The following is a 27,099-nucleotide window of genomic DNA, read 5'->3' on the forward strand; positions in this document are numbered from 1 at the left end:
CAATGACCACTGTAACATCTTATACTAAGCCATCTCACCCTTGTCACTCCATCTAGATTTGATCTGTTCAATTTACAGTTCTGGCCATTTTTCCTAACTCTTAGGTCATTTTCAGTTTAAAGAATCTTAAACATTGTTCTTATCATATTCATCATATGACTATATTTCAGTTCAGTTCAGGTCAGTTCAGTCCAGCCACTCAGTTGTGTCCGACTCTTTGCGACCCCATGAATTGCAGCACACCAGGCCTCCCTGTCCATCACCAACTCTGGAGTTCACGCAAACTCAAGTCCATCGAGTCAGTGATGCCATCCACCCATCTCATCCTCTTTCGTCCCCTTCTCCTCCTGTCCCCAATCCCTCCCAGCATCATAGTCTTTTCCAACGAGTCAACTCTTCACATGACTATATTTAGAACTGTTTAAAATCAACCTTCAAGATTCTCATATACCACAAAAATCTACCCACTATGTTCATATCCTTCAGGTTAGGATTTTTCAACATTATGTTGCCAACTTCTTTCTTGAAACTGTTTAGCACTGGCAAGAAACTTCCCTTTTAGAGTCCTAAATCACAACTACTTTTTAAAAATAATCACTTTTTTTTTGGCTGCACCAAATGGCATTTTAGTTTCCCAAGCAGGGATTTAAACCAGTGCCACCTGCAGTGCACGCATTCTAAACCACTGGACTGCCAGGAAAGTCCAAATCATACTTTTATATTTTATGCTAATAACAGAATTAAGTAACTTTCAATCACTATCTTATTTCATTCATTACTTCAGTAAAGAGAATCCGCATTAGCACTACAACACCTTGACAGATTATTTCACAGCACGTTTCATGGTGGCAAAACCTTCAGAGGGCCACTCATAAGCTCAGGATCAAGGTCTTTCTTACCTTGTCCTCAATTTCCTAACAACCATCCTAAACATCAGCTACAGTTCATGAACTTTACTGCATTTTTACAGTTTCCTCAGACAATCACCCTCCCACGGTACTTATTTTCTCCAGTAACTGTCTTCTCTGAATTGGCATCTTGTACACATCCTTCAGCACTTGTCCAAATGTCACCTTTCTTTTTTAGAATACTTCAAGAATTTAATTTCTCTCTTTTTCATGTTACATCATACCATGTTATAATATCTCTCCATAAAAAATACCAATCATTAAAGTTTAACAAACTTACCAGCACAGATGTTTAATAAATGCTAAATGTATGTTATTTAATAAACAAAATTAATATTCTAACAGTTGATTTTTAAAGCAATCTTATTTTTCTATTAACATTCATAAGAATTGTGAACAACAAAAGCAGCGTCTAATTTACATTCTACTCAGCAAATCACTACTATTCAAAGGTAACTTTTCAAATTAAAAAAATAATAATTCATATACTGAGCTCTATGTATAGTAAAGTGTTATTTGCTTCATTCCAATCACAATACTATAAAAGTGGAGAAGCTCTTTATATTAGTTAAAAAAAAAAAGACTGCTAATCTGGTAATCTTATATATATTTTAAATAAAATATACTTCATTATTAAGCTTCCTAAAATATTTGCAGCTATTTGTAAAAATTTTAAAAAATTAAAACTTGCCTTATGTCAAAATAAGGCTGTTTTTTAAAAATTTGGTTTTCTAACACAAAGTAACCTTAACCATTTTGCTATTATACTACCCCAGTTCTATGCTCCCTCCTCAAATTTTAATCTATGCATGAGACAGAGAAGCAGGAAGAAATACCCCAAATGGTACAGTTATAATAATTCTTAAATTACAAATGTATCAGAAAATAGTCTCTCAAAAATCCAGTCTATCAAAATTTCTGACCCAGTAATTTGACTTCTGGAAAACCATTCTAAGAAAACGACCTAACATACTTTAGATGCCCCAAAGATGATTCACTGCAGCCTTCTTTATGAAACCTAGTAAAAATGGAAACAACAAATAGTGAACACCAGAAGTGTTCATCAAATCAAAGTACAAATATACTATGTAATATTATGTATCAGATTTTTTTTTAATTTAACATGAGAAAATGTGTAAAACAAGTTTATAATAGGAAAAAAACCTGTCATTAAAAACAGTAAGATGTAAAGTATTACTTACAAACAGGTTAAAGAGAAGTTAGATAATTTCTTCTACTGGTAAAGAAAATCCTTATCAGTTCCCAGATATAAATCAAGAGAGCCAGCAAGAAAAACGGAGAATACAATGATGATATCCCATTTCTCTACCTAACTGCACCAGAAGTTTTTCACCAGAATAGTCTCTAACTATTGCAGAGACTGATGCTGTTAATATCTTCTACAAGAAAACAAAACGAGAAACAGCAAGATAATGGCATATAAGGACTGATAGATTCAGCTGCTTTCCGATGAGACCAGTTGAATTATTACCATAGTACACTAAGATGCTTTGAGGCTAGTACTTTCTTGATTTTAACCAAAATTTGTCAAAGATTTGCATACAAATACTCAAACTGCCACTTCACTATGGCAATAGTATAACACCAGCAAACTGTAAGATGTAAGCCAATTTCAGAAAAGATAAAATATAAAAAAGGTGTGGTTTATAACTAATAATAAAGGAAATTTTAAGCTCCATAACATACTTCTTTAAATAAACCTGTCAAACTTTTCCTACTGTTCATGGTGTTCTCAAGGCAAGAATACTGAAGTGGTTTGCCATTCCCTTCTCCAGTGGACCACATTTTGTCAGAACTCTCCACCATGACCTGTCCGTCTTGGGTGGCCCTACACACAGCATGGCTGTGTGGACAAGGCTGTCCATTGAGTTGGACAAGGCTGTGGTCCATGTCATCAGTTTGGTTAGTTTTGTGGTTGTGATTGTGGTTTTCATTCTGTCTGCCCTCTGATGAGGAAGGATAAGAGGCTTATGGAAGCTTCCTGATGGGAGATATTGACTGTGGGGGAAACTGGATCTCGTTCTGATTACTTTGCTGACAAAGTTTGTCTAGTCAAAGCTATGGTTTTTCCAGTAGTCATATGGATGTGACAGCTGGACCATAAAGAAGGCTTAGTGCCAAAGAATTAATGCTTTTAAACTGGGGTGTTGGACTCTTGAGAGTCCCTTGGACTACAAGGAGATCCAACAGTCAATCCTAAAAGGAAATCAGTCCTGAATATTCATTGGAAGGACTGCCGCTGAAGCTGAAGCTTCGATACTTTGACCACCTGATGTGAAGAAATGACTGATTGGAAAAGACCTTATGCTGGGAAAGACTGAAGGCGGGAGGAGAAGGGGACGACAGAGGATGAATGGTTGGATGGCATCACCGATTCGATGGACATGAGTTAGAGCAAGCTCCGGGAGCTGGTGATGGATAGGGAGGCCTGGAGTGCTGCAGTCCATGGGGTTGCAAAGAGTCGGACACAACTGAGCAACTGAACTGAACTGAACTGTCAAACTTGTCTTTAAAAAGCCCAGAAGAGGGGAAATGCGATGAGAGATATAATCCTTTATCATTTAATAACTACTGCAAAGTACAAAAGCATTTTTAAAGCAGATACCAAAAGAATAAGGCAAAACTGACTTAGTTCTCTTATGGTAAGAATTTCAGGAGAAAAGGAGTCAAATTAAGGAAGCAAGTGAGAGAAAATCTTTAAAAAAGTAATAACATTTTCTCTTTCAATAACTGTAAATACTTAGTCTCACTGCAGAGTGAGGGTTAAATTAAGAGATGTCAGAAATTTACTTTAAAACACTTTAAGACAGACAGTAAAGATGTGTATGGTGGTTCAAATAGGCTAAGTTCTAGGGCAGTGTTTCTCAACAGTGGTTATCTACCAGAAACACCTAGAGAACTGTCATAAATCTCCAAAGCCAGACTCTATCCCAGAACAATTAAATCATAATCTCAGAGATATAAATTTTAAAACTTTTTTAAGTGATTTCAATGTTCAGCCACAGCTGAGAACCATTACTTAATGGACAGTCAGTTGTCCTAATCAAGAATTCACATTCCTAGACCAGTCAGCTAACATTTAAGTATAAAGTAAATGGCTTCTGTAGGAATTTTGTTGTATCAATCTTTGATCAACACCAAAAGCTCCCCAAATATAATGAATGAAGTGGGCTTTCACTGCTGAAATTCATTATACTTCATTTATATGGGTTGGCTGAATTAAAGACACAATCCACTCATGTACAAGGGAAAGAAAAGTCTCTGAAGAGGCTTAGAGCCTTAGGGATGGTACCTTAGGTTTAATCCCCAAGATGTTTAGAAATTCTATGTAACAAAATCTTGGTCTCTGGAATATTGTTTTATTTGCCGAGAGTGAGCATTTTATGCAACAACAGAAAGTTGAGGCTTCATCATATTTAAAGAGGCTAAGGACTTCCCTGGAGGTCCAGTGGCTAAGACTCTACGCGTCCACTGCAGGGGAACTGGGTTCATCCCCCCTGGTCAGGGAACTAGATCCTACATGCCACAACTAAGATCCAGCCCAGCCAAATAAATAAAATTTTTTAAAAGAGGCTATATATAATACTTTATGCTACCTGGCTCATTATCTGTTTAAATGTCTGCTTATATGAGAATCTGCATCCCTACAGAAGTAACTATCAAACACCTACAAAAAAACTGAGAGCTTGAGTGTGTCCAAACTGACTTTGGACAATTTTTAACAATTATAATCACCAAAAATCCAAAATATTAGAAACAAGAATCATACATACCTTGGAGGGATTTTCAACTAAAGAAATAGGTTTTATAAATTCAGTCAAGAGAAAATAGGCATAGGCTGATAAGAACAGCATAGAAAGCAAGGAGTGCTTAAAATTCGTCTTCTAAGGTTCTTTCGTTGTTCAAAATGAGAGTAAATTTATTGTTTAAATTTCTGTAAGTGAAACATGTATATTAAAGCTTCTAAAACAATTTCTAGAATGACCATTAAAGGAAAAGAAACAGAAAAACTTCTAAGCTAGTTAGAAGGAAAAATGGAAAGGAAAAAATAAAATTGAAAAGACGATATAATAGGAACTTCCCAGATGGTGCAGTGGTAAGGAATCCACCTGCCAGTGAAAGAGACACAGGAGATGGGTTCAATCCCTGGGTTGGGAAGATTCCCTGGAACAGGAAATGGCAACCTACTCCAGTATTCTTGCCTGGAAAATTCCATGGACAGAGGAGACTGACTGACTACAGTCCATAAGGTTGCAAAGAGTCAGACATGACTGAGCATGCATGCAATGCAATTAAAATACTTTTAAACAACTCATGGGGCAAAGAAAAATCACAATGGCAATAAAAAGCTTGAATGATGATAAACATTGCATATTAAACCTGTAGGTTACAGATAAAGTGCTATTTAAAGGAAAATTTACAAATTCAAATAGCATTAGAAAAAGCTGATAACGTAATAAGCAACCAAACTGAGAAGCTAGGGGGGAAAAAAACCAAAAAGAATAAACTCATGGAAAGTAGGAAAAAATAAAATAATATTGGTAAGAGGAGAAAGGGAAATAAATAGAAGGAAAACTGTCTCTGCCAACTGATTTTTTCCCCCTGTGTAACTTTACTTTCATTTATCCTTCCAGGAGAAGATCAGACTGCCTCTGTCAAACACAATCTTTGATTGATCTGGAGCATGTGTACATTTACATATGTACATTTATACTTATATATGTACATAAGCTGGAGAAGGCAGTGGCACCCCACTCCAGGACTCTTGCCTGGAAAATCCCGTGGACGGAGAAGCCTGGTAGGCTGCAGTCCATGGGTCGCTAAGAGTCGGACAAGACTGAGCGACTTCACTTTCACTTTTCACTTTCAGGCATTGGAGAAGGAAATGGCAACCCACTCCAGTGTTCTTGCCTGGAGAATCCCAGGGATGGGGGAGCCTGGTGGGCTGCCCTCTCTGGGGTCGCACAGAGTCGGACACGACTGAAGTGACTTAGCAGCAGCAGCATGTACATAAGCATGTGTGTGTGTATATATATATGTATATGTGTATATGAAAGGGGGCGGGTGTGGCAGTACATGGGGGAGGAGCACAGGAGAAGATTTCTTTTAAAAGACATGTTCTTATTTACTTATTTAGGTATACAGTTGATCTACAATGTTGTATTAATCACTGCTGTACAACAAAGTACTTCAGTTATACATATATATACATTTTTTTTCATATATACATTTTTAATGCTCTTTCCATTATGGTTTATCATAGGATAAACCATATAGTTTATCATAGTAGATAAACAGATAGTTTTATAGACAGATAGTATCATAGGATACTGAATATAGTTCGTTTATCCATTCTATATATAAAAGCTTTCATCTCCTAGTCCCAACGTTCTAATCCATCCCTCCTCCAACCCCCTTCCCCTTGGCAACCATCAGTCTGTTTTCTAGTAAAATACATGGTTCTCTGAAAGTGACCCTTCTTCGGCAAAAATAATCAAGGGGGGAAAAAGGTATAAATCAATGATACTAGGAATGAAAAAGGGGCTACACCTAAATATGCTGTAGACAAAAAATAAATAGGATGTTGAGAATATTTCAAAGTAAATATGAAATGGACAAATACCTAGAAAAATTATTAACTAAAAATCTTAGTGATACTATATAAACTTTTTAACCAGTAATATGAAATCATCCCTCAAAGAGAATTACAAAAGCCACTTTAAGGTCTACTAGTAGGAAATGATTCTTATTTAAAATACATACAACTAACAAAGGATTAGAATCTAGAATATATAGTGAACTTGTACAAATCAGTAAAAGGAAAAATCCAATACAAAAATGAAAAAAATTCTTGAGAAGGTATGTCACAGAATAGGAAATCTAAATGATCAGTATTATCAAATGGTGCAATGAATACTAAAATCACAGTAAGATGCTACTTCAAATCCAAAACAATGGCAAAAAAAAAAAAATATGAGACTATAGATCAATTTAAACTGTTACATACTGCTGTTGAAAATATAAATCATACAACCAGTTGGAAAAATAATCTGGTGTTATCTGTAAAGATGTTATATATAACCTACAATTTTAACCGCATTTTTAACACTAGTAATAATCTGAAAATAACAGCTATCAAAAGTAAGGTAAATTATAGTATATTCATAAAAAGAAAACTCTAGGGCAGTGAAAATAATGAATTTTGAGAATATAATGTTGAGCAAAAAATGTAAGTTGAGATTACACATAGTATAATTCCAATTATATAAAACAAAAGCAGGCAAAAGAAACAATATACTGATTAGAAATCTAAACATGTGAAACCAGGACGGTGGTTATTTCTGAGGGGAGAAACAAGGTGATGGTGTCAGGTAAAGCCACATATTGGACTTCAAAGATACCATTAAGCTCTTTTTCTGAACCTACTAATTTAGTTTTTTACAAGTTTAAAAATATTTCATTGTGGGTATTTGAAATATAATACCTATTTCCTTCATGAGAACTCTTAGGCTTCAAGATCGTATCAATGAATAAAATTTATTTATAAAATACAGTTTTTAAGTATCTTTAGAATGCTAATAAATAACATGAAATTTCTTACAACTATAAAAACCAGAAACTAAGGTCAGAAAATCATACATTAAAGAACAGTTCTCTCTAAGCATGTGTGACATTAATAACGAAAGTAACAAATAATTCATAGCAACAAAATTAAGTTATTATCTTACCTTTACTGGTGAAATATGAGAGTGAGAAACAAATCCATGGACGTTTTCAATTTCTGACAGGTTCTTCTCTGAGACATGAACCAATTCTGGACCTATCACCTCATTAGTGATTTGTGGAGAAATGTGCTCTTGAGGAGGTGTATCTTCATCCTGATACCGGTATTTCTGTAAAACACAAAATATTATTAAATATGAGAAAGCTCTAAAAAGCAACATGAATTCAATTCAAATCATGATTTTCATAACTACCCAAATAATAATATTTAGCTACATGAAAAGTGTATTTTATGGTTTAACACAGAAAGTCTGAGAGACATGGTTCTCCATTTTAAAGTCATGCCAATATTTTAATAAAGTTATCTGATTATTAAAAATAATTCACAATCTGGGAAGATGGCAGAATAAGAAACACCAGCAATCTGTTGCTTCCACCTAAGTAATGGCTGCACAGGCATAATCTGTCTGATATAATTTTGCCAATCTCGAGTCTGCTGAAGGCTTGCAACATCAGGGGAAAACTTGGATGTATATTGTGTTTAATTTGGATCAGTTTTACCACCTCTGTTCAACATGGTACTGGAAGATGTAGCCAGAACAATAAGGCAAGAAGAAGAAATAAAAGGCATCAAGTTGGAAAGGAAGAAGCAGTATTATCTCTGTCTTCTATCAATAAAGACTCAGCAAAAAAGCTGTCAGAACTACTGAATACAGCAAAGCAATGGGACAGTGTTTTATATCCTACAAAAGTTGACACACAAAAATCAGCTGCATTTCTATTAACTATCAGTTGTATTTCTATATACATACAATCTGAAAACTAAGAAAACAATTCTATTTACAATAGCATTAAAAAAACAGGAATGAATTCAACCAACAAGGTAAAAGACTTGGGCCATGAAAACTACAAAATATTGATAAACAAAATTAAAGACAACATAAATAAATGGAAACACATCCTGCATTCATAGGTTGAAGATTTAATATTGGTAAGATGTCAATACTACTTAAAGCAATACTGCAAATTTAACCCAATTCCTATCAAAACCCCAATGACATTTTTAATGGAAATTAAAAAACCCATCCTAAAATTCATTTGGATCTAAAGGGATTCAAATAGCCAAAATAACCATGAAAAAAAAGACAAAAGATGAAAGGCTCATTCTTTCTCATTTCAAACTTACTACAAAGTTACAGTAATCGAAACAGTTTGTTACTAGCATGAAGAGAGACATATGGACCAATGGAATGAAGCAGAATTCAGAAAAAGACCCTCACACACACATTATTTTTCACAGGGTGCCAAGACCATTCAGTAGTGAAAGACAATCTTTTCAACAAGTGGTGCTGCAAAAATCACATACTGACACATAAAAGGATGAAGTTGAACCCTTATGAAATACTATATACAAAAATTAACTCAAGGTGGATCAAGGGCATAAATGTAAGACTTAAAAGAATAAAACTGTTAGAGGAAAAACTTTAAGATATTGCATTTGGCTATGAATTTTTGGCTATGACACCAAAGGCAGAAGTAACAAAAGAGAAAAACAGATGAATTTGATTTCATAAAATTGACAAGTTTTTGTGTATCAAATGACTCTATCCAGAGACTAAAAAGAAATGGGAGAAAATATTTACCAATGATATATCTGATAAGGGATTAATGTCCAGAATACATAGAAAACTTCCAAAATTCAACAAAAACAATTCAATTAAAAAATGGGCGAAGAACTCCAAAAAAGATATACAAAGAGCCAGTAAGCACATGAAAAGATGCTCAACATCACTATCATTTGAGAAATGCAAATCAGAACTATGAGGTACCACCTGACAATCATTGGAATAGCTACTACTAAAAAACAGCCAAGGTACTACTGTATAACACAGAGAAATATATGAAATATATTTAATATTCTATGACAAACCATAATGGAAAAGAATGAAAAGAATATATATATATATAAAAGAAAGGATGTATATTTGTAACTGAATCACTTTGCTGTACAGCAGTAATTAACACAACATTGTAAATCAACTATAGTTCAATAAAAGAATTATTTTTAAAAAAAGACTGGTTTAAAAAAAAACCAGAAAACAAACATTGGTAAGGATGTAGAGAAATCAGAACACTTTGCACTACTGGTATAAATGTAAAACAGTATAGCCACCGTAGAAAATAATACGGTGGTTCCTAAAAAAATTGAAAATATGATTACCATATGACCCAAGAATTCCAATTCTGAGCATATAACCAAAAGAACTGAAAGCACGGTCTTGAAGAGAGAGTTCTACACCAGTGTTTACAGCAGCATCATTCACAGTAACTAAAACATGGAAAAAACCCAAGGATCTACCAATGGATGGATGGATAAGCAAAATGAGGTATATATACACAATGGAATATTTTTCAGCCCTAACGAAGGAAATTCTGTAATATGTTACAACATGGATGAACCTTGTAGACATTATGCTAGTGAAATAAACCAGTCACAAAAAAGACAAATACTGTATGACTCCACTTACATGAGGTACTTAAAGTGGTCAAAATCATAAAGACAGAAAATAGAATGGTGGTTGTCATGGGCTGGTGGGAGGAGAAAATTCTGAGTTACTGTTCAACAGGCATAGAATTTCAGTTTTACTAGATTAAAAGTTATGGGAATGGATGGTGGTTATGGTTGTTCAACAATGTAGACGCATTTAATACCATTGAACTGCAAACTCAAAAATGGTTAAGGTGGTAAATCTCATATGTATTTTTACCACAATAAAAAATAACTACAAATAAGACTTCAAAGCTAGGTGAAAAAGAAAACTGAACGTTAATTTGTCCATTTTTTTAACCCAATGTTAGCTGAACACTGTATCTCTAAAGATATATGTAAGTGAAGTCAACATACAAAGCCAAAGTCAGCTAATTTAGTCTGGTCTTCTTATCCAATTAACTTGTACCAAAAAAAAACAAAACAAACAAAAAACAAAAACAAATGAAAAAACTCAGCCTTTTCAAATTCTAACCGAAAATTATTTATTAGATAGCAATACTTTTACTTATAAAAAAATCTTTGCCTCTTTCTCTCTCATGTGTACACGCACACATTCTATTTTTTAAAACATTAACATAATTTTAAGAAAACCAAATCTACCTCATACCATACACAGCAGTAAAAGAAATCATAATTATAGGAATGGGAAGAAAATAAAAGTGTATGTTTTTCATCCCAGGCTGGGAATCTGTAAACACATACACAAAACCAAAAGAAACTTAGCTACCCATCCCCAAATTAAACACACTATAAAGAAATTACAAACAAGGCACAAAAGAAAACAAATGTTTAAAACAATAAACAGAAAAAAAAAAAAACCCAACAAACAGGATTATTAGCCCTACAGGCTGGCTCTTATAAATCATGGGGGGGTAGAATATGAGTCAACAAACATAATAAAGGGATACTCACAAAAGACATACAATTGGGTCTGTAAACTTAAAGGAAAACATGCTCATCTTTTTTAGGAAGTAAAAATTACAATGCCAACATTCAGAGAAATGGGCTTCCTGGTAGAGGTCTTTTCCTGGTGGACAATCTGGAAAAATGTTTTAAAAGTCCTGAAAATATTTCTACTTCTCTAGTAATTATACTTCCAGGAACTACTCTTAGAAGAAACAGCACTAGTGAGGAATATAAATATTTGTGGTATACTGACAAACATATATACTGTAAAATATATATTTAAAAACTTAACTATGAATTTGACCACTGAAAGTTACTACACAACTTCCAGCATCACTTTTTAAACTATATCCTTCTGTGAAATGGTACAATCACACAGAAAACAACAACCATCAACATCAACAAAAGAAATCAACAGGATATAAGCAATCTATTTTTACATGTAGACTTTAATTTTTTTCAAAACCACTGAAAAGAATTTACTAACTTTGTCCTGAGTAAGATTAAAGTTAACACAGACATACTTACAAAACTTAACAGTTTATATGCTCAAATTAGTGAAAGCAAAATTAAACATTTCTATACCTTAACAATATGCCAGCAAATTTGGAAAACTCAGCAGTGGTCACAGGACTGGAAAAGGTCAGTTTTCATTCCAATCCCAAAGAAAGGCAATGCCAAAGAATGCTCAAACTACCGCACAATTGCACTCATCTCACACGCTAGTAAAGTAATGCTCAAAATTCTCCAAGCCAGGCTTCAGCAATATGGGAACCGTGAACTTCCTGATGTTCAAGCCGGTTTTAGAAAAGGCAGAGGAACCAGAGATCAAATTGCCAACATCCGCCGGATCATGGACAAAGCAAGAGAGTTCCAGAAAAACATCTATTTCTGCTTTATTGACTATGCCAAAGGCTTTGACTGTGTGGATCACAGTAAACTGGGGAAAAGTCTGAAAGAGGTGGGAATATCAGACCACCTGATCTGCCTCTTGAGAAATCTGTATGCAGGTCAGGAAGCAACAGTTAGAACTGGACATGGAACAACAGACTGGTTCCAAATAGGAAAAGGAGTATGTCAAGGCTGTATATTGTCACCCTGTTTATTTAACTTATATGCAGAGTACATCATGGTAAACACTGGACTGGAAGAAACACAAGCTGGAATCAAGACTGCTGGGAGAAATATCAATAACCTCAGATATGCACATGACACCACCCTTATGGCAGAAAGTGAAGAGGAACTAAAAAGCCTCTTGATGAAAGTGAAAGTGGAGAGTGAAAAAGTGGGCTTAAAGCTCAACATTCAGAAAACGAAGATCATGGCATCCGGTCTCAACACTTCATGGGAAATAGATGGGGAAACAGTGGAAACAGTGTCAGACTTTATTTTTCTGGGCTCCAAAATCACTACAGATGGTGACTGCAGCCATGAAATTAAAAGACGCTTACTCCTTGGAAGCAAAGTTATGACCAACCTAGATAGCATATTCAAAAGCAGAGACATTACTTTGCCAACAAAGGTCCATCTAGTCAAGGCTATGGTTTTTCCAGTGGTCATGTATGGATGTGAGAGTTGGACTGTGAAGAAGGCTGAGCGCTGAAGAATTGATGCTTTTGAACTGTGGTGTGTTGCAGAAGACTCTTGAGAGTCCCTTGGACTGCAAGGAGATCCAACCAGTCCATTCTGAAAGAGATCAGCCCTGGGATTTCTTTGGAAGGAATGATGCTAAAGCTGAAACTCCAGTACTTTGGCCCCCTCATGCAAAGAGTTGACTCATTGGAAAAGACCCTGATGCTGGGAGGGATTGGGGGCAGGAGGAGAAGGGGACGACAGAGGATGAGATGGCTGGATGGCATCACTGACTCGATGGACGTGAGTCTGAGTGAACTCTGGGAGCGGTGATGGACAGGGAGGCCTGGCGTGCTGCGATTCATGGGGTCGCAAAGAGTAGGACACGACTGAGCGACTGATCTGATCTGATCTGATCTGATACCTTAACAATAGATACACTATAAGGAAGGAAACTTGTTACTATATTTTCAGCTTTAAAGATACTCCACAGCTTAGCTTAGGGAGAAATACATGCAGAAGAATATTCACTATAGATTAGCTTGAAATAAAGAAAAATTGGAAATAAGCTGCGTATCATTAATTTTTTTTAAAATTATGTTAGCAATAATATGAAAGGAAATGTTATGTGGAAGTTAAATTAGGTAAAAAGTTACCTCTTCTAAGGGGAAAAGATGAAGACACAACTACTGAATGAGGAAAGCATGTTTCAAAACTAACAAACACATTTTGAACATTTTAAAGCAAAATGATAGTTTATCTATGTGTACGTATGTATAAACATTGTATGTATATGCAATTATGTGTTTGCGAAGCATATCCATAAATGTCCATATGTATTCATAATTCGGAGGGGTCTGACAAGATTGAAAACAAAAGAAGAAATCACTGAAATTCTGAAAAGGAAAGAAATCACTAAAAATTTTGTCTTTTCACTTTTCAAAAGACATAAAATTTTTAGTGATTTCTTTCTTTCCTTTTCAGAATGAACCATTTCTTGTTTTATATCTTTCAGACTCCCCCCGCCAAATTTTATGTATCTTCTAATACATAAGTTGCCCCTTGATCTCTTTATATTCCACAGAATTACTCAGAAACTCAAGGTATTTAACCTGTAGGCTTCCCAGTATAATCACTTCATATTCATGGAACAATTCAGTGTGGTCCCCTGGCTTTTGTTGTTGTTTAGTAGCTAAGTTGTGTCAGACTTTTTTGTGACTCCATGGACTGCAGGGCAGCAGGCTCCTCCGTGCATGGAATTTCCCAGGCAAGAATACCGGAGTGGGTTCTCATTCCTTCCCCAGGGGATCTTCCTAACCCAGGGATCAAACCCATGTCTCCTGCATTGGTAGGCGGATTCTTTACCACTGAGCCACCAGGGGAAGTATCCTTGGCTTCTGTACTTCCTGCAAACTGGCAGCAGAATGCAATAGCTTGATCAGTCTCATGTTTAATCCTTTTGGCTAGACTATAGATGGTACTGTGTTCTTCTATTAAGTAACACATAATGTCTGGTTATATCTTTTTGCAATATTAGGAGCTCCTAATACTCAATGCCTAAATCAATTCACTCCATGAGGGTTGCAAAATGATGATAATCTATTATTCTTTTTTCATTTATTAAAAGATACACACACACACACACACACACACAAATATGTAAGAGTTGTCTTCATTATTTGGTTACCTGTTGGTATGGTTCACACATGAATAACATGTTCTTTTATCTACCAGTATTCAAGTTAGATAAAAAATTGGCTTCGTATCATCCTCCAAAAGCAATTAAAAGTTTTTCATATATCACTCAATGCAATCCCAATCAAAATCCCACCTGGCTTTCTTCAAAATTAACAAGCTGAGCCTAATACTCAGAAAGGTCTGCAAAAGACCCAAAATAGTCAAAACAGTCTTGAAACAGAAGAAGAAAGTAGAGGACTAACACTTAACAATTTTAAAACTTCCTTCAAAACTGTATGAATCAAGATTGTGATACCAGCACAAGGATAGACACAGAGAATTAACAGTCCAGAAATGTATCCTAAGATTTATGGTCAACTGATTTTCAGCATGAGTACTAAGAAAATTTAATGAGAAAGGGATACATTTTCAACACCTGGATGCAAAAAAAAGTTTTATTAGAGCTCTTTCTCACATGATATATAAAAGGCTAGTTCAAAATGAATTAAGACCTAAATGTAAGAATTAAAATCATAAAAGTCTTAAGAAAATTAAGTACAAATCTTTGCAACCTTGTGTTATTGTTCAGTACCTAAGTCTGACTCTTTGTGACCCCATGGACTGCAGTACGGCAGGCTTCCCTGTCCTTCATCCACTCCTGGAGTGTGCTCAAACTCCTGTCCGCTGAGTCAGTGATGCCATCCAACCATCTCATCCTCTGTCACGCTCTTCTCCTGCTGCCCTCAATCTTTCCCAGAATCACGGTCTCTTCCAATGAGTCAGCTCTTTGCGTCAGGTGGCCAAAGTATTGGAGCTTCAGCATCAGTCCTTCCAATGAATATTCAGGGTTGATCTCCTTTAGGATGGACTGGTTTGATTGTGCAGTCCAAGGGACTCTCAAGAGTCTTCAAAAACATTCTTTGGCACTTTGCCTTCTTCTTGGTCCAGATCTTACATCTATACATAACTACTGGAAAAACCATAGCTTTAAGTATATGGACCTTTGTCAGCAAAATGATGTCTCTCCTTTTTAATACACTGTCTAGGGCTTGTCATAGCTTTCCTTCCAAGGAGCAAGTGTCTTTTATTTCATGGCTGTAGTCATCATCCGCAGTGATTCTGGAGCCCAAGAAAAGACAATCTGTCACTGCTTCCACTGTTTCCCCATCTATTTGCCATGAGGTGATGGGACCAGATGCCATGATCTTAGTTTTTCAAATGCTGAGTTTTAAGCCAGCTTTTTTACTCTCCTCTTTCACCCTCATCAAGAGGCTCTTTAGTTTCTCTTCACTCTCTGCCATTAGAGTGGTATCATCTACATGCCTGAGGCTGTTCATATTTCTCCCAGCAATCTTGATTCCAGCTTGTGATTCATCCAGCCTGGTTTTTCACATGATGTACTCTGCACAGAGGTTAAAATAAACAGGGTGATAATACACAGCCTTGTCATACTCCTTTCCCATTTTTGAACCCGTCAGTTGTTCCATTTAAGATTCTAACTGTTGCTTCTTGACATGCATACAAGTTTCTCAGGAGACAGGTCAGGTAGTCTGGTATTTCCATCTCTTTTAAGAATTTTTCCTCAGTTGTGATCCACACAGTCAAAGGCTTTAGTGTAGTCAATGACGTACATGTTTTTCTGGAATTCCCTGGCTTTCTCTATGATCCAATGAATGCTGGCAATTTAATTTCTGGTTCCTCTGTGCCTTTTCGAAAGGCTTGTACATCTGGAAGTTCTCGGTTCACATACTGCTGAAGTCTACCTTGAAGGATTTTGAGCATAATCTTTTTAGAAGGAATGGCAAACCACTCCAGTATTCTTGCCATTGAAAACCCCATGAACAGTCTGAAAAGGCAACCTTGTATTAGCCAGTGGTTTCTTAGGCATGACATTTAAAACACAAGCCACCAAAAAGGGGGTGGGAGGAACAACAGATAAATCTGACTTCATATGGCACCCCACTCCAGTACTCTTGCCTGGAAAATCCCATGGATGGAGGAGCCTGGTGGGCTGTAGTCCATGGGGTTGCTAAGAGTCGGACATGACTGAGCGACTTCACTTTCACTTTTCACTTTCCTACATTGGAGAAGGAAATGGCAACCCACTCCAATGTTCTTGCCTGGAGAATCCCAGAGACAGCAGAGCCTGGTGGGCTGCCGTCTATGGGGTTGCACAGAGTCGGACACGACTGAAGTGACTTAGCATATATGAAAAAACTTTTTTGATCAGTAAAGGTCACTATTAGAAAGGTGAAAAAATAACTCACAGAACAGGAGAAAATATCTGCAAATCATGTATTTGATAAGGCTATCTACAAACAGTGCATAAGGTAAGTATCCAAAATATACAAGGAAGGCTTTCAACTCAACAATAAAAAGACAACACAATTTTCAAATGGGCAAAGGATTTAAACAGACATTTCTCCAAAGAAATTTATATTTTGGATATAAATATCTTCAAAACAAAATGTGCTATATACATAGAATAGTTCTCAGCCAAAAAAAATAAATAAATAACAAAGGAATCACTGATACAGGGGACAATGTTGGTGAAACACAAAATAATCTGAAAGAAGCTAGGTTATAAAATAGAATATATTTTATTATTTCATTTATATAAAACTCTAGAAGAGTCAAACTAATCTATAATCTAGAAATTAAACCAGTAGTAGTCTGGGAGAAGGACAAGAGTAAGGGATTGAAAGAAGGAAACTTACAGGAGAGATGGATATGTTCACTACCTCAATTATAATGATGGTTTCAAAGGTGTATACCCATGTCAAAACCTGTAAAATTGTACTCTTTTAATACGTACAGTTTATTGTATATCAATTATAGTAAAGCTAATTTTTAAAACTGTATTCATTATGTTTAGATTCTAATTAAAATTTCTAATGAAGTGTTTCATTATTCCTCTTAAATTATTATAAAATGACAAAGTATTCAAAAATAAAAATAGTAACAAAAAAATAAAAGGCCCACAAAGAATGAGGAATAATTTTCCAGGTACACGGAGGGTTAAGTGATTGTTAGCTAAGAGAAATGACAAGGCAGTCTGTACAGCAGATACCTACCTTTATGAGAATAATGTAAAGAACATAACGGAATTTACAAGAATTATTACTCACTTTAAATGTGAGGCACAAATTACTAAGTGTAAAATAAGTAAGCTATAAGGACATATGGTACAGTATGGGGAATAATACCAATATTTTATAATAACGTTAAATTGAGTATAATCTATGAAAAGACTGACATATGTTGTACATCCAAAACTAATACTATAAATCAACTGGCGTGCTGCGATTCATGGGGTCGCAAAGAGTTGGACACGACTGAGCGACTGATCTGATCTGATACTTCAATTAAAAAGAAAGAAAAAAATTTGTGAAATATGTCAAACTTGCATGGCTTTTTTCCCTCTAAAACCAACTGAGGATACCTTTAAAAATTCTGCCAGGAGCTCCCAGCAGTGTATGAAATTCAGGGGAAGATTTCTTTTATATGTATTTTTAATTCTAGTAAATGGCAAAGATAGTTTAAAGTAAATTTGTTTTCCCTTTAAACAAAAATCCCCATAGCTATACTATCAGAACAAACACACTCTTGGACTTCAAGTCCAGGAAAACACTCAATTTGCTTCACTCCTCAAAACACACTGTTGAACAAAAGTTATTATTTTCTTTCTCTGCAGGATGAATCAGGAACTACAACTTCTATTGCTACACAATTTTATAGATAATTTCCAACTGATGAACAGGTTGTATTCCAAATATCAGTACTTTTTCCTTGTTTAAAAACTTGAAATCCTTACAATATAAATTATGTTAGGTTCCCCCAAACATAGACAGCCAAACACACATATACATGCATATATGCATATAGATAATACTGTTTTGAAATTAAAACTCAGAATACCAAAATATTCTGTATCTTCTTTCCTACCTTCCATTCCCAAATATAAGATCAAGAAATTTCTTCTTTGGTAGTAGCAAATAGGAATAGGGTGGCCAAATTGAGAAGGAGAGGCTGCACTGACTTTCTTAATCTGAAAAATTCAAGTAATTTTTAAAATAAATATTTAAAAATCAGAGCACCCTTACTTATTCTTTGGGCAATCACTACTGATAGAGTATGTTCAAACAAGGTTTACGAATGCTCAGCAAACTTCATAATGAAATGTTTTCCAGGATGTGATATATCATAAATGCTTTACATTCAAAACTTCCCTTACATGTTTGTAGAACTTTGAATTCTAATTTTTCCTTAATAAGGTCCTTGTTTGGGGTTGAACTGTACAATCCAAAATTCATCTGTTGAAGTCCTAGGGTCCCAGTACCTTAGAATAGGATTGTATTTCAAGACAGGGCTTTTTAAGAAATGATTCTGTTAAAATGAAGCCAGTAGGGTATAATAATCCAATACGACTGGTGTTCTTCTAAGAAGAAATGTGAACACACTGAGAGAAACACCAGGGGGCACCTGTGCACAAAGGAAACTGGATGATAAAAGGTCGCCAAAGGACTGCCATCTGCAAACTACAGAGAAAGAGATCTAAGAGAAAAATGTCAATTCTGCCAGCATGTTGGATTTCAGCTTCCAGAAGAGAGAGAAAATAAAACTTTGTTGTTTAAGCCATTCAGTGTATATTTTGTAACAACAGCTTTAGCAAACTAATAGAGAGCCTAAAAAGCAAAATCATTAATTACGCACACTACAGTTATTCTTACTGAGTTTTTATCCCAACATTCTTGCTGACAGAATTTCTAATTAGAGCAGCATTTCCTTTTTTCACTGCTATATTTCCAAAGCACAGATAATCACTGAATGAATGAATAATGGGAGAATGCATGAATGAATGAATCAATCAATTAATGACTGAAAATTATAATTTTCTTTTTAAAATTATAAAAGACATATATACTGTTGTAACTTCTGAAACAATTCCACTATTTCAATGTTATATAATCAAACAATTGGTGCTTGTCTTAAATTTAAGTATATCCTTTCAAAACTTGTCAAGTTTCCCATTTGTAACAATTGTGAAAAAGAAAATTACATATATATATATATTTAAAAACAATACATTCTTAAAGGAATATAAGAAAAAGTCCATTCAAAGGTAATAAATTTTCAAATAAAGAAACTGAAAGCCTAGACATTAATACATCACCACGTGCGTGCGTGCTCAGTCGCTTCAGTCGTGTCCGACTCTTGGTGATCCTATGGACTGCAGCCCGCCAGGCTCCTCTATCCATGGAATTCTCCAGGCAAGAATACTAGAAGATCCTCCAGGGGATCTAACCCATGTCTCTTATGTTTCCTGCATTGGCAGGCATGTTCTTCACACTAGCGCCACCTGGCAAGTCGAATACATCATCATGCTGCTCCTGCTGCTGCTAAGTCACTTCCGTCATGTCCGACTCTGTGCGACCCCATAGATGGCAGCTCACCAGGCTCCCCCATCCCTGGGATTCTCCAGGGAAGAACACTGGAGTGGGTTGCCATTTCCTTCTCCAATGCATGAAAGTGAAAAGTGAAAGGGAAGTCGCTCAGTCGTGTCCGGCTCTTCACGACCCCATGGACTGCAGCCTACCAGGCTCCTCCGCCCATGGGATTTTCCAGGTAAGAGTACTGGAGTGGGGTGCCATTGCCTTCTCCAGAAAACTGCTACTAGAAACTATTTACCAATACATGAAATAATTATTTAATTAAAATATTCACTTTAAGGAAGGAATTTAACACAGCATCCTGAAAGACTGAAGAATTAACTGAAGTCCTGAAGAATATCTTTCAGGTTTCCAGGGAATTCCCTATCAGTCCAATGGTTAGGGCTTCGTGCTCTCACTGCTGAGGGCCTAGGTTTGGGGAACTAAGGTCCCACAAGCTGCATGGTGCGGTCAAAAAAAAAAAAACCACCAAAACAGAACAGTACACTAAAGATATCCGTTCAGTGTCAAAGTCTTGCAACAAAGCCAAGAAAAAAGTATATTCAATGTTAGAAAAAATATATCAGATGGAACTTGTGCTTTAACATAAGGTATTTAACATTACTGTTAAAAATTATTCTTAACCAATTAAAAGGAACAGTTTGCTATTGGTCATTCATTAGAATATTCCTCAATTTGTGTCTATTTTGAAAATGTATTATTAAGAAAGAATATTTTAAGTCACCTATTAATGCTTAGTAAACTGGTTTGAAGGAACCTTCTAAGGCTAAAGGGACATGCTCCTTATACTTCAGCAGAACTAATCCAAAAATAGGTTTTTGAAAGTTTACTTTTGCTTCTGAAGGTTGTAGCAAAGAAGTAAAAGAAGTGAAGAGAGCTCCAACTGGACCTTACTATTTTATTTCAACTAAACAGACATACCACTGATTAGGAACATCTATTAGCAGATGTTGCAATTAATCAGATTTCAGTTTAAAAAAATTGCACTTATCATTAACTCAGACTCTGTAAGTTGCCTGACCTAATATTACAATGTTTTCTTTGCTTTTCTCTAATATAGGGGCTATAAAAGCTAAATACTAAATTTCCTACTTTCCCTTCAGTTCGGTTCAGTTCAGCTGCTCAGTTGTGTCCAACTCTTTGCAACCCCATGAAACGCCAGGCCTCCCTATCCATCACCAGCTCCCGGAGTTCACTCAAACTCATGTCCATCGAGTCGGTGATGCCATCCAGCCATCTCATCCTCTGTCATCCCCTTCTCCTCCTGCCCCCAATCCCTCCCAGCATCAGGGTCTTTTCCAATGAGTCAACTCTTTGCATGAGGGGGCCAAAGTATTGGAGTTTCAGCTTTAGCATCATTCCTTCCAATGAACACCCAGGACTGATCTCCTTTAGAATGGACTGGTTGGATCTCCTTGCAGTCCAAGGGACTCTCAAAAGAGTCTTCTCCAACACCACAGTTCAAAAGCATCAATTCTTCGGCGCTCAGCTTTCTTCACAGTCCAACTCTCACATCCATACATGACCACTGGAAAAACCATAGCCCTGACTAGACGGACCTTTGTTGGCAAAGTAATGTCTCTGCTTTTTAATATGCTATCTAGGTTGGCCATAACTTTCCTTCCAAGGAGTAAGCATCTTTTAATTTCATGGCTGCAGTCACCATCTGCAGTGATTTTGGAGCCCAAATAAATAAAGTCTGACACTGTTTCCACTGTTTCCCCATTTATTTCTCATGAAGTGATGGGACCAGATGCTATGATCCTAGTTTTCTGAATGTTGAGCTTTAAGCCAACTTTTTCACTCTCCACTTTCACTTTCATCAAGAGGCTTTTTAGTTCCTCTTCACTTTCTGTCATAAGGGTGGTGTCATCTGCATATCTGAAGTTACTGATACTTCTCCTGGCAATCTTGATTCCAGCTTGTGCTTCTTCCAGTCCAGCGTTTCTCATGATGTACTCTGCATAGAACTTAAATAAGCAGGGTGACAATATACAGCCTTGATGTACTGCTTTCCCTATTTGGAACCAGTCTGTTGTTCCATGTCCAGTTCTAACTGCTGCTTCCTGACCTGCATACAAGTTTCTCAAGAGGCAGGTCAGGTGGTCTGGTACTCCCATCTCTTGAAGAATTTTCCAGTTATTGTGATTCACACAGTCAAAGGCTTTGTCATAGTCAATAAAGCAGAAATAGATGTTTTTCTGGAACTCTCTTGCTTTTTCGATGATCCACTACAAGTAAATATAAGCAGATGCAGTGTAGCTTTATAAACCACACCCTTTCCTCCTTCCTACTTCTTTCTGTTTTTAGGGCTACAGCTCCAACAGTTACCTTTCAATGAGGCAAAGGGCAAGAGAAAGGCAGAGATGTCAGCAGCTGTAGCAGCTGTATACTTGCAAGCTGATTATAACTAGGAAAAAATAAAGGCCCACTTGTTTCAAAGCCATTGTCAGCCTAGTATTTAATTATTTGCAAATACCATCTTTAAGCATGACTCAAACTAAGCAAAGTAAATGGGCCACACTGGTCAAATCTATGCGGTAAGACTTTTTCCCTCCAGGGAAGGGGGGTGTGTAGGAGGTGGTGAGAAAGGGAAGGTAATTATAGAACAGTAAAACAGTGCTTCTCAACCTTTCCCACTAAATATCTTCTAATAGCAATAAATAAGTAAATAAATCATCACTTCAAGAATATGAAGAGATATACAGGAAGGAGTCATAGCCATACATGTAATACTTCCTAAAAGCCTTACGTTTTGTCTTATATGAATTCCACAAATATAATTAACATATCAATTATCTAAAGAAATTATACATTAACCTAGTCAAATCATGTATCACAAGTTTCAATATGAAATTATTTTAGTCTCTTTTTATTTAAAAATACATTCAAGAAAAATTGATTACATATATATATATATATACACACACACACACACAAATATATATACTTTTCTATATCCATTAACACATCATGTTTATCTCGAAGCTACCTGTATCCTAGGCCAAGAACCAAAGCTGTAAGGAAACTGCACCTCTTGTAATAAAATAGAACCACCAAAGTTTAGCATCTTGGAGGATCTTTCTGTGAGGAAAAGACAGTCACAAAAACATTCCTGACTTATTACTGGTTGTGCTGAGATCTCTCTGGGATTTTCTCATTTTAATAACTACTGCCACCAAATATAATTTAAAGTTTTATTATAAAAAGCTTTACGATGGCTTCCCTTAGGGACAGCTGGTAAAAGCAAGAACTCAGAAGTGCTTCTACTCTTTTAAATATATTAGATAAGAATTTTTTAAATTTTCCTTTACAAAATACAAGATTCTGATCTTATTAACACAGCTAACTTCCTTCCAGGGAATCTTAGGCTCTAGACTTATTGCACCTATTATTTTGAAATAGCAAAGTTGATCTAGAGTGGGGCACACTCTGCCACAATAAATTTTCTTAGTCTGTTAACATCCAGCCCTAAGGGAACGCACCCTAGACAACTCTGTAATCTGGATAAGAATTTGGGTACTCTGCATTTGCTCTACATTCCCCAGGGGCTTTGCTCTTGAGTTCTAATACTAGAGATGAAAGATAATCAAGGCTTTTTCTGGAGACTGACACTAGAAAGCAACTTGCCCTTTGATGCTACTACTCTCCCTACCTACACACATGGATGCTTTAATAGTCGACTCCTTCCTCACGATAACCTATTAATGTAACTGTCCTGGATGCTTGTCTCATAAAGAATCATACAATAAGAGTACGCTCACTCTAGTCACACAGAAATCTGACTGTTAAAAAAGATACTTCATTTCCAACAAACAAGGTGGTGCTTTTATTACTTTTCAAAAGTTCACTGCCACAAATGAAAATATTATTTTTAAAATGTAATTTTGAATTCACATGTGTGTATTACTTTCTATTTACCTATAAAGTAAGCAAGCAAACAAGAATTGATATTAAAAGCACTAGAAATACAGAAAATAAAGCTCATGCACAGTACTGGTATTATGCTTACACACTGGAAAGTAAGACTTGTTCACCGTTACCGTTGCAAGCTACTTTTAATACGTATTAACCAAAAGTTGTGGGTTAATTTCACCTTTGGTTAGTATTTTCTCCTGTTCTCCCCAAAAGTGCTCTGCTTTAACTGCATATTAAAAATTTATGTCTAAATTTTAGTTCAGTTCAGTCGCTCAGTCGTGTCTGACTCTTTGCGACCCCATGAATTGCAGCACGCCAGGCCTCCCTGTCCATCACCATCTCCCGGAGTTCACTCTCAGACTCACGTCCATCGAGTTGAATTTAAATATAAAACTTTAAATGATGAATTCTGAATATTTAAAAATACACTAATGACAAATGCTAGGACACCTGCAGTCTCAGCAGCTTTATTTCTGTATATGGGTACTCTTCTGCTTTACGAAAGTTCGCTTTGGGCCACTTTGCTTTTATAAAGACCTACATTATTACTTGTATTCCTTAACTGAAGAAATTTCAGGAGGATTGTGGATTATATGAAAAAAGGCAAAAAGCAAAAACAGCATTCATCATTTGCTTTGCAGTGAGCTGTTACAGAGGAGGGCTTCTCGGAGTTACCAGCAATGTGCACCACAAGTAGTGAGAGCAGCACCACCAAGACCCTTTCCGAGGAACTGTACTCAGCATCTCAGTCACGCTGCCATAGCTTTGCACTGTGTGTGTGAGTATCTGTGCTTCACCTCAATTTTATTTCCTATCTCCATTTAGTAAGATATGTCCTAAGATAACTGCCTCTTTTGGCTTTTGGAAGGGTTTCATAGGAATGCTCTACTTTTGGATAGTAGGGAAAACCTGCAGTCTTTATTCAATACTATTTGCTGCATAATTCAAATAACTTGGGGAAAAGTCTTTAAAAATTCTATCCACAAAAGTTTAAGCAAAGAAAAAGCATTCTTTTTACTATACAAAATAAATTATCTAATGATTTCCTAGGTAGACAAGTTTAATGAAGTAAATGACCTTTTAACTATCTTGAATTACAGAACATGACCATGGCAAGACATTTTCAATAAAACATTTTCTCAGTTTTCCCACTAGGGGGCAAAGAAGAACCTCAAGTGGCATTTTGTGAACCACAGGATCTAAAGTGGAGTGATGGGGATGGTGGTGATAGAGTGTAAGTCCAGATATGGGGCTTCCCTGGTAGCTCAGATCATAAAAAATCTGCCTGCAAAGCAGAAGACCAGGTTCAATCCCTGGGTGTGGAAGATCCTCTAGAGAAGGAAGAGACCACCTATTCCAGTATTCTTGCCAGGAGATTTTCAAGAACAGAGGAGCCCAGAGAGCTATAGTTCATAAGGTCTGCAAAGAGTCAGACACAATTGAATAACTAACACTTTCACTTTTTCATGCCACTTTTCTAAAGCTGATACTATGATAACGACAGCATTCGAAAAAGATACTATTTCATAAGATATTTAATTTGCCTAAATACAAAAAAAGGAAAAATTATAATGTGGTTCACTTTATAAAAACATTCTTTAAAAAATTCAAAACCCTTCTAACATATTCTGTTGCACATGTTACATGTAAAAAAAGTAGACTTAAGACTGAGGGAAAAACAAAAATGTAACTTGAGCTATTTATATCATGAATATGAATTTTACACCACTACAATTTAATGACCAATAAAAATCTTAAAACAAACTTTTAAAAAATCTGTTCCCATAAGCAGCATATTTTTCCTACACAACCTTTCCATGTTTGAGAAAATGTTTCAGAAAAGTTCTGAAATATCATTAGGAAAATAATATTTTTGTGACACTGCAAAGAGTTTAAAATGGAAGAAATAAAAGCCTTATATGGCCAGAAAAGCAATGTATTCTCAAATAAATGGATAAAAAACTAGTTTCAGTATAATTTTTTTAGTCAATTAGCAATTTGGAGACCTCTTCACATCATCAGTTGGGAAGTTTCAGTCTTATAAAAACTAAGGTTTCATTCAAAAACACACTTCAAAAACAATACTATATTAATTCAAAAATTCTTCCTGCTTTTAACTTTGTTTTAAATCATACACTATTTATTATAGAAATCAGGCAAAAAGACATCACTTCCTTCCTTAATACTTTATGAAAAGAAACCATTTATTTTTAAGACAAACTCTACATATATTTCTTTTCTATACATCATATCACTAACATAACCACTGTCTAACTTGTAAGGTGTGGGTAGGGTCATGTTTCTTTTGTTGTTTGTATTGTTTAAAAGCTTTTTTCCCCCTCTACAAAATTTAATATTAACATGATTTAGTACTCAAATTACAAAGCCTATGATATTAAACACAAAACTCACCACCAATAATTTCTTTCATCAAAAAGATCTTAGAAGGCATTTAAAGTCCTGCATATCAATGGTGTTTTTCAGCACATTTAATTTGCCACAGTAGCAAAACATACAAACCAAGTCAATACTTAATTTTCATTAATGGATAATGATATTTTATATACAGCTTTAAAAAAAAAATTCTTCTATTACACTTCCACATTACACAAACCAATTCTTTACTTGTGTAAGTGACACAAAGTTCAGTTCAGTTCAGTTGCTCAGTCATGTCTGACTCTGTGACCCCATGAACCGCAGTGCAGCAGGCCTCCCTTGTCCATCACCAACTCCCGAAGTTTACCCAAACTCATGTCCATTAACTCGGTGATACCATCCAACCATCTCGTCTTCTGTCATCCCCTTCTCCTCCTGCCCTGAATCTTTTCCGGCACCAGGGTCTTTTCAATTGAGTCAGCTCTTCGCATGAGGTGGCCAAAGTATTGGAGTTTCAGCCTCAGCATCAGTCCTTGCAATGAATATCCAGGACTGATCTCCTTTAGAATGGACTGCTTGGATCTCCTTGCAGTCCAAGGGACTCTCAAGAGTCTTCTCCAACACCACAGTTCAAAAGCATCAATTCTTCAGCGTCCAGTTTTCTTTACACTCCAACTCTCACATCCAGACATGACTACTGGAAAAACCATAGCCTTTGACTAGATGGATCTTTGTTGGCAAAGTAATGTCTCTGCTTTTTAGTATGCTGTCTGGGTTGGTCATAACTTTCCTTCCAAGGAGTAAGCATCTTTTAATTTCATGGCTGCAATCACCATCTGCAGTGATTCTGGAGCCCCAAAAATAAAGTCTGACACTGTTTCCACTGTTTCTCCATCTATTTGCAATGAAGTGATGGGACCAGATGCCATGATATTAGTTTTCTGAATGTTGAGCTTTAAGCCCACTTTTTCACTCTCCACTTTCACTTTCATCAAGA

At 35.9% G+C, this 27,099-nt stretch overlaps 1 protein-coding gene across 14 annotated transcripts in view; it reads right to left on the reverse strand.

Annotated features, from left to right (window-relative positions):
* Positions 1–27,099, reverse strand: part of DLG1 (discs large MAGUK scaffold protein 1) — a 270,955-nt gene that overhangs the window by 169,223 nt on the left and 74,633 nt on the right. For all 14 annotated transcript variants that reach the window (XM_024994948.2, XM_059888069.1, XM_024994955.2 and 11 more), the window contains exon 5: positions 7,658–7,822. In XM_024994948.2, the coding sequence (XP_024850716.1) occupies positions 7,658–7,822 (165 nt within the window). The remainder of the gene's footprint in view (positions 1–7,657; positions 7,823–27,099) is intronic.

Source organism: Bos taurus, chromosome 1, assembly GCF_002263795.3.
Source record: "Bos taurus isolate L1 Dominette 01449 registration number 42190680 breed Hereford chromosome 1, ARS-UCD2.0, whole genome shotgun sequence".
Classification (NCBI taxonomy): Eukaryota; Metazoa; Chordata; class Mammalia; order Artiodactyla; family Bovidae; genus Bos; species Bos taurus.